Below are 14,634 nucleotides of genomic sequence, written 5' to 3'. Positions count from 1 at the left end.
TTACTATAGACATAAAACGAGCATGGATTTACATTGGACTAAAACAACCAAACTTTGTCTTCTCATTTCAGAGGACATGATTTCTTAATCCCCGCTGCTTGTTTTTTTCCCGTAGATGTTTTGACAAAGCTTCTTTCTGGATTGGATTCCTCCATCGCTTGCTTGTACACCAACCTTCTGACTCCAGACACACAGGAACCTCACGAAAGAGAACCGGTGAATCTTTCTAAAACCATGTGTGAGTTCTTTGACCTCCTGGAGGTGCTCAGCGCTGCCCGGCTCAGACTCGGAGTCTGTTCTTCAGTTCAGAGAGTCACATTCGTTGAGTCGCGAGCGCTGCTTCACGTCGTGAGAGCTGAGGTGGAGTACTTGGTGAAGAAACGAGCGCTGCTTCTTCTGAAGAGAAGTCTTCTGCGGAGAGCCGGGGAGGACTGGGCTTCAGTTCGGTGTGAATCACATGAAGATCACGGCCTGACGGAGGACGTTCTGATCATGGCAGGTGGAGTGTTACAGGAAGTCACTGCAGGCTGGCTGAAGGAAGTCCCTGTGAAAGCTCAAGCCAGTTTCTTTGGTGGGAACTGTGATGTGAGTCTCAGCGGGACGCAGAAGGACGATGTGATTCTGAGAGCCGTGAGCCTGATTCTGCTGAAGTCACTAGAAATAAACATTCAGTCCCCTCCATGGAAAGGTAACTCATACTAGAGTTCATTCGTCTTCACAGTTAAAACTAACAGCTAGAACATGACAGCTCATTAAACAAACTTTACATGCTGGCTTAACAAAGTCTGGACTGAAAGGAAAAAAAAAGTATTTTTGATATCTGAAAGTTTGAAAACAGTTTTATATGGTTGCTAAGGTAGTGACTGCTAAGCGAATGCTACAGTGTTGATAAATAGTTGCTAAGGTGTTCTAAATGGTTGCTGGGTATTAAAACACCCTTACTGCTTTAATAGAGTGCAAGTTAAATTTATCTTTAAGGAATATGAAACAAGTCTAGATATAACACTGCTTAATATTTTTGTAATAAATAAAAAAAATGACATTTTTGATACTTCTGGAATGAGCAGTGCCATTTTGTGTTGTATTGTTACTTAAAAACAACAACAACAAAAACGTTAAAATTTGTTTTTGTTTTTTTTAAATAAAGCTGAAAATAAAATATAAATATTAGATGAAAAACTGAAATACTCGAACAATACTAATTAAATACTAAATTATTAAACTAAAATAAAACTAAAAAAATTATATAAATAAATGTAACTAAATAAAAGCTAAATAGAAATATAAAAAAAACTAATAAGAATGACGAAAGCACATAAAAAGGACAAAAAACGAAAACTGAAAATACAAAAATACTAGCTAGTTCAAAATATTAATAAATGCTAAATACTACTAAAACACTGGTGCCACCTTAACACCATAACATAACAGTCCTGTTCACAAATGAATTGCATTTTTTGAATGATTTGGATGCACTGATTCACAAAGCATTTGGAAATCACTTGACTGTAAGAATTTTTGGCCACATCCAAAATCGCATACTCTCTGAGTAGGAACTTCTTTTGGACAAGTAATTAATTAGTGACCATTAAAATGTAAGTAAGTTCTATATAAGTTCTTCACTGCTATTCACAAATCTTCTCCATTGGGCTCATCACGGCAGAAACAGTATGTCACCCGTAACTTTTTGCCTACTGTTTTCAGAAACACTACTCTGGTCATATACTATATATTAGGAAAGTATGCAATTTCAGATGCAGCCTTTGTTTGGGTGTACAACTGACATGTTGGAATAATAAATGTCTAGTGCTTCGCCTCGGCTCATATATAATGAAACATGCCATTTAATGATGTTCACCAGCAGAGGGCGACGTATCACTGCATAATGTGTGTCTTTCCTGTGTTCTTCAGGATCTCAGAGTGACATTGATGTCTGTGGGTATTTAACAGAGCTCATGTCCTTCCTCCAGCGTCACGGGACTCTGGTGTCTCCAGACGCTCACAGCTGCTCCTGGGTGTCTGTAGTATTTGCTGAACAGGATGACGACATGATGGAATCAGCCAAGACTTTGATTGGATTGTATTTATATCAGAAAAGGTTTGGAATTGGTTTTATACATCCTGTTATAAAGGGTAATTCTGGGGCCAGTGCTAATATCTATAGACGTATACAGCATTGCTGAAATTAAATGTACATTTAATTTTTTTTGTTACAATATTTACTCGAAGTAGACTCAATTGTTGCCTGATAATACGTCAGGTGTATTAATATACTCTTCTGCTCACCAAGGCTGCATTTATTTGATCAAAAATACAGCAAAAACTATTTAAAAGAACTGTTTTGTATTTGAATAATATATATATATATATATATATATATAAAATGTAATTTATTCCTGTGATCAAAGCTGAATTGTCAGCATCATTGCTCCAGTCTTCAGTGTCACATGATCTTCAGAAATCAGTCTAATATACTGATTTGCTGCTCAAGTAACATTTCTTATAATTATCATTATTATGTTGAAAACAGTTGTGCTTCTTCATATGGAAACTGATACATTTTTCTTCAGGATTCATTGATGAATAGAAAGTTCAAAAGAATAGCATTTATTTGAAATAGATTTTTTGTAACCATTTAAATGTTCAAAATATTCCATTGAATGCATCCCTGCTGAACAGAAGTATTATTTTTTTCGGAAACACTTTACAATAAGGTTTACATTAGTTAACATGGACTAAGAATGAGCAATACTTCTACAGCATTTATGAATCTTAGTTAATGTTAATTTCAGCATTGTATTAATACATTGTTTGTTCATTTTAGTTAATACATTAACTAATGTTAACAAATGACACCTTATTGTAAAGTATTACCATTTTTTCAATAAAAAGTTTCAAAAAAAATTAATTCTTAAAAAACTATCTGTGTGTCTATCTGCAAATAGTAATAGGGACCAATTCTCACTCTTAACTAGTTGCTTATTAACATGCATATTACTAGCATATTGGCAGTTTATTAGTACTTATAAAGCTCATATTAATGCCTTATTTTGCATGACCATATTCAAGATCACTTAATCATACCCCATATCTAAACTTAACAGCTACCCATGTTAAACCTTCATGTTAAGCATGTTAAGTTAAAGGGTTCATATTAAGCAATGTTCATGTTTGCATTTTGGATAATGTGGCTATATTTGGCCTTATGTGTTTGTATTGTCTATTTGGGTGTGCAAATGTTTTGTATAGCACTATGTACCTTGCTATACAAACCTTATAAACAGTAACTTAAACAACTCTCGCACTCTTTTTGCTACTGTGGAGAGACTGACAAACCCCCCAAGTCAGATTCCCAGTGAAATGCTCTCCGACAGTAAATGCAATGAGTTTGCTTCCTTCTTTTCTGAGAAGATCAATAATATCAGAAAGGAGATTGGCATATCCACTTTTGCAGAGGTCACACAGATTCGACCGCAATTTCAAAAAGAAGTGACTATGTCTGTTTTTGGAGAAATTGATTGCAAAATTTTGAAAGAAATAGTACAGCACCTTAAATCATCAACATGCTATCTTGACACACTTCCCACATCTTTTTTCAAAAGTGTGCTTGACTGTTTAGAAGCAGATCTCTTAGAAGTGGTGAACTTCCAAACTCCCTGAAAACTGCAGTTGTTAAGCCCCTTCTGAAAAAGAGCAATCTTGATAACACAATGTTGAACAACTATAGACCAATATCAAATCTTCCGTTCATAGGTAAGATTATTGAAAAGGTAGTTTTTAATCAGCTGAACAACTACTTAAACTTAAATGGATACCTGGACAATTTTCAATCTGGTTTCCGAGCACATCATAGCACAGAGACAGCACTCATTAAGATAATAAATGATATTCGCTTCAATTCTGATTCAGGCAAAATATCAGTTCTGGTACTACTAGATCTTAGTGCTGCATTTGACACTGTTGATCATAACATACTTCTAGAGAGACTGGAAAACTGGATCGGGCTTTCTGGGATGGTACTCAAATGGTTCAGGTCATACTTAGAAGGGAGAGGTTATTATGTGAGTATAGGAGAGCATAAGTCTAAGTGGACGTCCATGACATGCGGAGTCCCACAAGGCTCAATCCTCTTGTTTAGCCTGTATATGCTCCCACTAAGTCAAATAATGAGAAAGAACCAAATTGCCTATCACAGCTATGCTGATGATACCCAGATTTACCCAGCCTTATCTCCAAATGACTACAGCCCCATTGACTCCCTCTGCCAATGCATTGATGAAATAAACTGTTGGATGTCCCAGAACTTTCTTCAGTTAAATAAGGAGAAAACTGAAGTCATTGCATTTGGAAACAAAGATGAAGTTATCAAGGTGAATGCATACCTTGACTCTAGGGGTCAATCAACTAAAAACCAAGTCAAAAATCTTGGGGTGTTTCTGGAGACAGACCTTAGTTTTAGTAGTCATGTCAAAGCAGTAACTAAATCAGCATACTATCATCTCAAAAACATTGCAAGAATTAGATGTTTTGTTTCCAGTCAAAAAACTGGTTCATGCCTTTATCACCAGCAGGGTGGATTATTGTAATGGTCTCCTCACCGGCCTTCCAAAGAAGACCATTAGACAGCTGCAGCTCATCCAGAACGCTGCTGCCAGGATTCTGACTAGAACCAGAAAATTTGAGCATATAACACCAGTCCTCAGGTCCTTACACTGGCTTCCAGTTACATTTAGGATTGATTTTAAAGTACTTTTACTCGTTTATAAATCTCTAAATGGCCTAGGACCTAAATACATTGGAGATATGCTCACTGAATATAAACCTAACAGACCACTCAGATCATTAGGATCGAGTCAGTTAGAAATACCAAGGGTTCACACAAAACAAGGGGAGTCTGCTTTTAGCTATTATGCCGCCCGCAGTTGGAACCAGCTTCCAGAAGAGATCAGATGTGCTAAAACATTAGCCACTTTTAAATCCAGACTCAAAACTCATCTGTTTAGCTGTGCATTTGTTGAATGAGCACTGTGCTACGTCCGAACTGATTGCACTATATATAATCATTTTCTATTCTTAAATGTTTTAAATTTCTTTAAAATCAATTTTTAAATCACTTTGTTTTTATTGTTGTGATTTTTATTATTTTTAATTTCTTATTATTTTTAATGACTATTTCACTTCCTTTTATGTAAAGCACTTTGAATTACCATTGTGTATGAAATGTGCTATATAAATAAACTTGCCTTGCCTTGCCTTGCCTATGTAAAGTGACCTTGAGCAATGGAAAGGTGCTATATAAATAAAACTACTTCTTCTTCTTCTACCCAACTAACTATTAATAAGCAGAAAATTAGGAGTTCATTGAGGGAAAACTCTTAGTTAATAGTGAATATGTCCCCTAATCTAAGTTTTACCATCTTAACTTATATATTTAATAATAACTTTTATTTGTTAAGAATATGTTTTAACACATAAAAGTAAGTTAATGACATATATTCCTTTATTTTGTTCACAGTTTGAGCTGCTCAGACTCCAGGGTTTGTGTCTGGGGTTGTAACCCTCACTGTCATTTCATACTTCTGCTCCGCTCCCTCTCCTTCGACCACAGCGTGCTGCTGGACTTCCTCATCTCCTCCGAGACGTGTTTCTTGGAGTACTGCGTCCGCTACCTGAAGCTTCTCCGCGAGGACCGGACGGCCTTCTGTAGCTCTTGTCGTCATATTGAAGATTGTGATGGTGCTGGAAGAAGAGCCGATCCGTCCGGTCAAGATCCCTCTGCTGTTCCCTGCACTAGATCGTCAACAGGTAACGATGTCCCACGACTGGTTGATTATGGGAGCTCAGACGAATCCGAGGAGGCAGAAGAGCGTGTTTCTGACAGGAACTCTGGGAAGACTGAGACTCAATCTGGAATGGCGCTGGAACAAGTGCAGACTGAACATGCATCTGATTCTCTGCTGGGTAAAGTGTTTGTGTGTCTTATGGACTTGAGGACCGCTGTAACCAGACTACATAACAGGGGTCTCTTCCCCTACAACCCTACCTCACTCCTAAAACTACTAAGCAGCATTGAACCCCAGAGAAACGTGCTTAGTTAGCTTTGACTTAAAGCTAATGAACGAGGATAGATTAAAACTGATCAGAAATGTCCACCTGTTATGACCTGCTCAATTAATGCAATGAATAAACATACAAAAATAATTTTTGCATCAAAATTATTGTTATGGAAGGATTTAATAGATTAAATAAAATAAATATATGATGGAATGATAAAATACAACATGGAATGCTCAATGAAAAAAAAAAATGAAACTATGAAATATGACATGGAATGTTAAAAAAAAAAGAATTATGAAATGTACGCATAAATAAAGCATTAAATGCATTTATATTTTCATGTCAAATGGAAATGGACATCATGAAATACAAATTTCATTTTTCATTTCATTTCAAGCTTTATTTATGCTTAACTGTACATTTTCACTGTACATTTGTACTTTTATTTTTTTCATGTTAAAAAAAGGACATGAAATATGCTTTAAAATGTGTCAGCTCTCATGATGAAATATAGTTATTTTTCGGTTTATTTATTTATTCATTCTTACATTTCATTGTACTTTAATTTTTTCCTGTAAAATAATTTCATGCCTGATTTATTATATTTTTATTTATTGCAACATTCCATGGCATTTTAAATAATCTCATTATATATTTATAATATATATATATTTCTAATAATTTAGTAATATTTGACTCCGGTCCCTGATTCAGTTTTTTTTGCTCAAAAGGTGAAAACTGTAAGTGTGAGTGCAGTATATAGTATATAAACTGCAGGTTTATTGGGACTGGGAAGGGGGATTAGGCTCAACACCATCCTCATTAGCATTTAAATTACATCACCAGCTAATGAGAGCAAGTTCATTTCCATCAGTTTATATGCAAATATCCAGAATCAACAGCCATTCCTGTTGCCAACAGCTTTTCAGAAGGAAAGGCATCAGTACAGTAGACCACACAGCTGTTGCTCATTTTAATGTCATGATTAGGCTTGTTCGATAATTAGACTCTCTTCACATTAAATGTTATTGAAGAACATTTAATTAATTGAACTAATCAAGAATCCCAAAAGGACAAAACCTTCTAGCTCCTCAATATAAATAAACCTGATTAAATTGTTTTATATTTATGAAAATTGTCATATTATAATTTCCAGAAAAATATCAAGCAGCACAACTGTTTTCAACCGTGATAATAATAGTAAATGTTTCTTGAGCAGCAAATCAGCATATCAGAACGATTTCTGAAGGATGACGTGACACTGAAGACTGGAGCCATGATGCTGAAAATTCAGCTTTAATCACAGGAATAAATTCTATTTTAAAATGTATTACAATAGAAAACAATTTTAAATTGCAATAATATTTCTAATGTCAATACTGCTGTTTTTACTGTAAACAAATGCAGCCTTGATAAGCATTTTCTTAATCTTAAAATAAATCTTACTGACCCCAAACAAAAAGGAGAGCACAAATAATTTAATGTAATAACTATATGATCAGTAAGGAAATCAAAATAATTTTGGTGCAAATTATATTGCTTAGCAGAAGTCAGCTAAATTAGATAAAAAGGGAAAAAGAGAATATGATTAAATATTGGTTCACTTGCATATTTAAAAAAACAACAACACACTGTGTTGTGGGTGAAATGATTGACATTGCATATTTCTCTATTGTGTCATGTTAATAATTAATCATATTGTTGGATCAATGCAGTTCATGATGAAGTGCATTACTGGTAGTTTTATATTCACTTTTTATGCACCAATTCTTGCTTGATGTCCAATGTAAAATCTGTGTCCTGAAGTGACACTAGTTGAGATCAACTGCTACAAATAACTAAAGGTGTCTCCTGAATTCCAGGTAATGAATGTGTGCGAGGCACTGAGTCACTGCCTGTGCTTTGTGTTATCAGGCCGAGTGAACCGCTGATCTCGCCCTCACAGCGCAGCTCTATCAGTTGCACAATGCAAATGAGGTGAGTCCTTAGGGCGCAGTTTTTGCGTGTGCATGAGCGAAGCCACCGAATGCCCGTTCACCTCGGGAAGGTGAGGAGGAGGGGAGGAAACAAGTCAATTGCTACTAAAGCAGGGTGTGACCGCAAAGTATTTCAAACAAAGAGCGTTCCTGTGGGCCTCCAGCGCAGCCGTGCTGTCATGTTACACACTTTCCCACCGTGAGTTTAGACATTCACCTGAACCGCTGACAGGAAGCAGAGGTAAGCGTGTGGCTTTACTTGACCTTGGGTGAAATGCAATGCCAGCGACTGTGACTTAGCCAATGCAATCGGAGTTTTAAACAAGACGGATGGAGAAAATAAAAAGGACTTTTATTGAAAGATGTTTGGAAAGTTTTTCTAATGAAAAGTAGAGCTTGTGGAAACTTGCTTTTTTTTTTTTGAGTTTTAAGACTGGACTATTAATTCCAAGATTCTGTTTTTTTGTTTGTTTTTTTATTGTTGTTTTTTAGGACACCACATTAGTATTAAATTGTTTCTTCTTGTTAATACAGCATGTTTGCAATGTGACTTGATACTCTTTCTTCAGTCATTGTCTTGAGTTTTAAACAAGACAAATGGAGAAAACATGAAGGACTTTTACGAAAGATGTTTGGAAAGTTTCTCTAATAAAAAGTAGAGCTTGTGGAACCCAGCTTTTTTGAGTTTTAAGACCGAACGGTACTGTTAATTCCAGGTTTTTGTTACTTTTTTATTGTTTTTTGGGCATTTTAAGAAACTACATTAGTAGATCAACGTCTCTTTGCTTTGGTGTGTTGGGTTTTTTGATTTCATTAAATTCTTTAGGTTTTGCAATGTGACTTGATACTCTTTCTTCAGTCATTGTCTTGATTTTTAAACAAGACAAATGTAGAAAACATGATGGACTTTTATGAAAGATGTTCTTGAGTTTTAAGACTGGACAGTACTGTTAATTCCAGGTTTTTCCGTTGTTATTTGAGGCATTTTAAGAAACTTCATTCATTCATTGACTTGAGTTTTAAACAAGACGAATGGAGAAAATAAGGAAGACTTTTATGTTTGGAAAGCGACTAATGAAAAGTGAAGCATGTGGAAACTTTTTATTTGAGCTTTTGGGTTTTAAGACTGGATGGTACTATTAATTCCAGGTTTTCTGTTGTTGTTTTTTTATTGTTTTTTGGGCATTTGAGGAAACTTCATTAGTAGATTAAATTTCTCTTTGCTTTGGTGTGTTGGTTTTTCTTCGTGTTCCTGGGAATACAGCATGTTTGCAATGTGACTTAATCAGTCTGCATTCACTGACGAACAAGACAAATGGAGAAAATAAGGAGGACTTTTATGTTTGGAAAGAAAAGCATGTGGAAACCTTTTTGAGGATTTAAGACTGGAAGATACCGTCAATTCCAGCTTTTCTGTTTTTTTTTATTGGTTTTTAGGCATTTTGAGAAGCTTCAAGGTTTGTTTTGTATTATAATTAGTAGATTAACATGTCTTTATTTTGGTCTATTGGTTTTTCTAATCTCATTACATTTTTAGGTTTGCAATGTGATTTGGTACTAATCATTGTTTTGAGTTTTAAACAACACAAATTATTAAAAGACTCTAATGAAGAGTAAAGCATGTGGAAACCTGCCTGTTTGAACTTTTTTGAGTTTTAAGACTGAGATCTACTGTTATTTACAGGTTTTTTGAAGTTTTTGAGCATTTTGAGAAGCTTCGGGGTATGTTTCATATCATAATTCATAAGTAGATTAATGCCTCTTTGCTTTGGTCTTATTAAATTCTTCTTGCTGTTCCTGAAATCTAATCCAAATTTAATTAGAAAGTTCTTGAGCAGCTTTAATCGAGATGCTTTTGTTGGTGTGAAAATTTAAGATCTAGATTGTTGCTCAAAGTAGAAGTAAATCTTTGACACTTGAACTTTAGCCATTGTTGAACACCAGTATGGTCTCTTTGAATCTTTAAAGTTGAAATGAGCTGTTGTATTTGTTGAAATGTGTCTTACAAATTCCAACTTGTGTTGTAGTGTGTGAACATTTTTATGTGCTCAGGTTAATCAGTTCTTGAATTTGATTCTGTTCAGCTATCCTAGTTTCTTGTTATCAGAAATGGTTAAGAAAGGAGATAGTGTGGCAGTAATGGGGTTGAAGGGACGGGTGATAATAACTCTGTGTGATCTGTACACGTGGAGGCAGCTCTGTTTACTCAGTGTCTTGTTCAAACAGACTCTGAGATCTTTGTTATGTTCAGTTGACATGGTGTTCTGGCCGTTCTCTTGGTCATAGTACAGTCACAGAGAAAGACTGCCATTGTGTGCTGCTCGTATTGTCTGATCAAAGTCAAAATATAAGAAAGGAACAATTATATTATAGTGAAAGGAATAAGCAGATACATTAAAATGTCAAAAAACAGTTATAACTAATGGTTAACATTTAGTTATGAGTTCAAAAGTTTGGGGATGGTAAGTTTATTAAAAAAAATATTTGAAATATTATTACAATTTAAAATAACTGTTTTCCATCTTAAATATATTGTAAAATGTAATTTATTCCTGTGATGTAAAGCTGAATTTCAGTCTTCAGTGTGATCCTTCAGAAATCATTCTGATGTGCGATTATCAATGTTGAAAACAGTTGTGCTGCTTAATATATATATATATATATATATATATATATACAGTCATGGCTAAAAATATCGGCAGCCTTGGTAAATATGATCAAAGAAGGCTGTGAAAATTAATCTGCATTGTTAATCCCAAAAAATCACAAAAATCTAACCTTTCATTGGATAATAAGAATTTAAAATGGGGGGAAATATCATTATGAAATAAATGTTTTTCTCTAATACACATTGGCCACAATTAACGGCACCCTTTTATTCAATACTTTTTGAAACCTCCATTTGCCAGTTTAACAGCTCTAAATGTTCTCCTATAATGCCTGATGAGGTTAGAGAACACCTCACAAGAGATCAGAGACCATTCCTTCATCCAGAATCACTCCAGACCCTTTAGATTCACAGCTCCATGATGGTGCTTCTTCTCTTCAGTTCACCACTCATTTTCTACAGGGTTCAGGTCAGAGGACTGGAATGGCAGCAGAAGCTTGGTTTTGTGCTCAGTGACCCATTTTTGTGTTGTTTTTGAGGTTTGTGTTTGCATTATTGTACGGTTGGAAGATCCAAACATGGCACATTATAAGATTTCTAACAGAGTCAGTCACTTATTGATTTTTTTATCTGTTGGTATTTGATAGAATCCATGATGCCATGTGTCTAAACAAGATGTCCAGGACCTCCAGCAGAAATATAGGCCACAACATCAAAAATACAGCAGTATATTTCATTGTACACATGGGTACTTTTTATCCCTGTGTTCACCAAACCCATCTTGAGTGTTTGCTGCTAAAAAGCTCATTTTTTAGTTTCATCTGACCATAGAAGCCAGTCCCATTTGAAGTTCCAGTCGTGTCTGATAACTGAATATGCTGGAGTTTGTTTTTGGATGAGCTGTGAGAATTTTTCTTGAAACCCTCCCAAACAACATGTGGTGATGTAGATGCTGTTTGACAATTTTTATTTAAGGTTTTCTGACCTCGAGACTCAACTATTTTCTTTAATTCTCCAGCTGTGGTCCTTGGAGAGTCTTTAGCCACTCAAACTCTCCTCCTCACCGTGCATTAGGACGATATAGACACACGTCCTCTTCCAGGCAGTTTCCTAACATTTTATGTTGCTGGGAAATTCTTAATTATTGCCCTGATGGTGGAAATGGGAATTTTCACTGCTCTAGCTCTTTTCTTAAAGCCACTAATTTGTGAAGCTCAATTATCTTTTGCTGCGCATCAGAAATATATTCTTTGGTTTTTCTCATTGTGATGGATGATTAAGGGAATTTGGGCTTTGTTTTCCCTCCTATTTATATTTCTGTGAAACAGGAAGCCATGGCTGGATAATTTCATGTTCATAATCACTCTGGAGTGCTCAAAATTGTGAATATGAATGGAATATACTTCAGAGATGTTTTACTCATAAGAATTTCTAGGGGTGCCAATAATTGTGTCCAACATGTATTTGAGAAAAACATTTATTTCATAATGATATTCCCACCGTTTAAAATTCTTATTATCCAATGAAAGGTTAGAATTTTGTGAATTTTTAAAATAAAAGATCAAAAGGATTAACAGTACAGATTAATTTTCACAGCCTTCTTTGATCATATTTACCAAGGGTGCCGATATTTTTGGCCATGACTGTATGTATGTATGTGTATATATATATATATATATATATATATATATATATATATATATATATATAATTAATATTTAATTGAGGTGTGGGGCGATATATATAAATATATATATATATAATTAAATATATAAATTAAAATATTTTATTTTAATTTAATTAACTGCCCTTCCATATTGCTATATATTTATTTAAAGTCTAATATGGATAAACAAACAAAACTTTCAGTTTTTTTAAATATATGTATATGCATGTATGTATGTATATGTATATGTGTATATATATATATATATATATATGTGTATATGTATGTATATATATGTGTGTGTGTGTGTGTGTGTGTGTGTGTGTGTGTGTATATATATATATATATATATATATATATATATATATATATTATTATTATTATTATTATTATTTTTCTTTGCCAATAATGTTAATTTTAAATTTATTACAAAATTAATTGAGGTGTGGGGGCAATGAGATGCATCACAGCACTACAAATCCTTGTATAACCTACTTGATATATTTCCTTTCACTTTGCTTTCCTTTGCACAGTTTAATATCTCAAAACCTGCTATCCAGGATTAATTAATAACCCAGTTTAGACAGTGTGAAACTTGAACTAAGATAACCCAGGCCATGATTATGTTATTATTCAGTTGTGTTTCACTTGTGGTAAACTCATTAATATTTCCCTCTATAGAGAATTTGTTTCCTTGTACATCACAGCACAGCTAATATTTGGATGGTATTTACCTTAGGTGTGAAGTGCTTTCAATGTGTAATTTACAAATGGATCTGAAATCAACACAATAACACATATATTCACACCAGCTCTACTTGTATTCCCAGATCAGGTGGCGTCTCAGGTGTGTGTAGGTACACAAGCTTGTGGTTTTGCCCCAGGTCAGCATCGCCCCTATCAAACACTGTTTTTAGTAGCAGCAGAGCTGTTTTGTCATCAACACTCACCAAATTTTGTGAATCATTTGTTAAGGCTCAGAAACTGATTATATACCACAGCTACAGAATCTCAAGCATTATAACACAGATACATACATCACTGTCTTTACGTAATTTTACTATTTACCATATTATTGTTTGGTGTATCGTTTGTTGAAGGTTTAAATGGATGCTACTGTAAAACATTAATGAAAGTAATGATAATCATTTTTGATTTTTGTATGCTACAGTGAAATGTTTAGTATATTACTGTATGTAGGTTATCTACTATCTATAAAGAGGATAAAACATTAAGAAGACAAACGGATGCATCAAAATGCATCAAAATGTACAACATTTTCTCATTCTCAGGCCATCCAAGATGTAGATGAATTTGTTTCTTCATCAGAACAGATTTGGAGAAATGTAGCATTACATCACTGTCTTACTAATGGATGCTCTGCAGTGAATGGGTGCCGTCAGAATGAGAGTCCAAACAGCTGATAAAAACATCACAATAATCCACAAGTAATCCACCCCAGTCCAGTCCATCAGTTAACATCTTGTGAGAGTAAATGATGTCTATTTTGCTTTGATGTTAAAAACACTCATCTTCTCTCACTAGGAACAGCTTCTTGCTTGATAAATTCAGTAATATAATCTGAGATGTTGCTCTAGTCACAACGTTTGACATGAAACACTTGTATATGTTTAAAGCATGACATGTAAAATCTTGTCTGGCTGTGCTTGTGTTCACCAGATCACGTCATGATTGGGACCCTTAGTGAGTGGCTGTGGTGGGACCGGCTGTGGCTGCCGGGGAACCTCACGTGGGCCGATCTCAAAGACGAGGAAGGGCTCGTCTACGCCAGAGCATCCCACCTCTACGTCACTGTGCCATATGCTTTAGTCTTCCTTGTAGTCAGATACGTGTTTGAAAGGTGAGTCAGTTGTGGAATTTCTGTGACTATGTTGCAGGAAATGTAAAGTTGATCAGTCACTTGAGGGCAGATTTCAGAGTTCCAGCGTGAGAGATCTTTTTTGTTACAAATATGATCAGTGTTGGAGAACTTTAAGCTGCAAAGAAATGCTTGTACTGTAAAAAATTATTTTTTTGAAGTTGCAAATAAAACAAATATTACTTTTTAGTTAGTTTCCCCCCAAAACTGAATATAATTTTGATTCATATGAAAATATGCTTCATGGATGATTTATGCTTATCATAGAATTACAGATACAATAAAAAAAGTTAACAATCTAACTCTACTAATGTCTTTTTAGGTTGATAGCAACACCGCTCGCAGCTTCGCTTGGTGTTACAGAGAAAACCAGATACAAAGTGGAGCACAATGCTGTTCTCGAACATTATTTCATTACAAAATCAAAACATCCAGGACAGGTAACGTC

At 34.8% G+C, this 14,634-nt stretch overlaps 1 protein-coding gene across 8 annotated transcripts in view; it reads left to right on the top strand.

The window, feature by feature from the left end:
- Positions 1 to 14,634, top strand: part of LOC131543383 (ceramide synthase 2-like) — a 30,463-nt gene that overhangs the window by 4,000 nt on the left and 11,829 nt on the right. For 3 of the 8 annotated variants that reach the window (XM_058780665.1, XM_058780664.1, XM_058780667.1), the window contains 5 exons: positions 116 to 688; positions 1,912 to 2,098; positions 5,516 to 5,961; positions 13,988 to 14,168; positions 14,509 to 14,626. In XM_058780665.1, coding sequence (XP_058636648.1) covers positions 116 to 688; positions 1,912 to 2,098; positions 5,516 to 5,961; positions 13,988 to 14,168; positions 14,509 to 14,626 — 1,505 coding nt within the window. Of the gene's footprint in view, positions 1 to 115; positions 689 to 1,911; positions 2,099 to 5,515; positions 5,962 to 8,001; positions 9,491 to 13,599; positions 13,756 to 13,987; positions 14,169 to 14,508; positions 14,627 to 14,634 lie in introns of those variants that run through there. The other 5 variants (XM_058780666.1, XM_058780668.1, XM_058780669.1 and 2 more) reach the window with 5 other exon arrangements.

The sequence above is a fragment of the Onychostoma macrolepis genome, chromosome 07 (genome assembly GCF_012432095.1).
Source record: "Onychostoma macrolepis isolate SWU-2019 chromosome 07, ASM1243209v1, whole genome shotgun sequence".
Lineage (NCBI taxonomy): Eukaryota > Metazoa > Chordata > Actinopteri > Cypriniformes > Cyprinidae > Onychostoma > Onychostoma macrolepis.
Note: the sequence above shows the minus strand (reverse complement) of the source record. Positions and strands in the feature narration are given on the sequence as shown.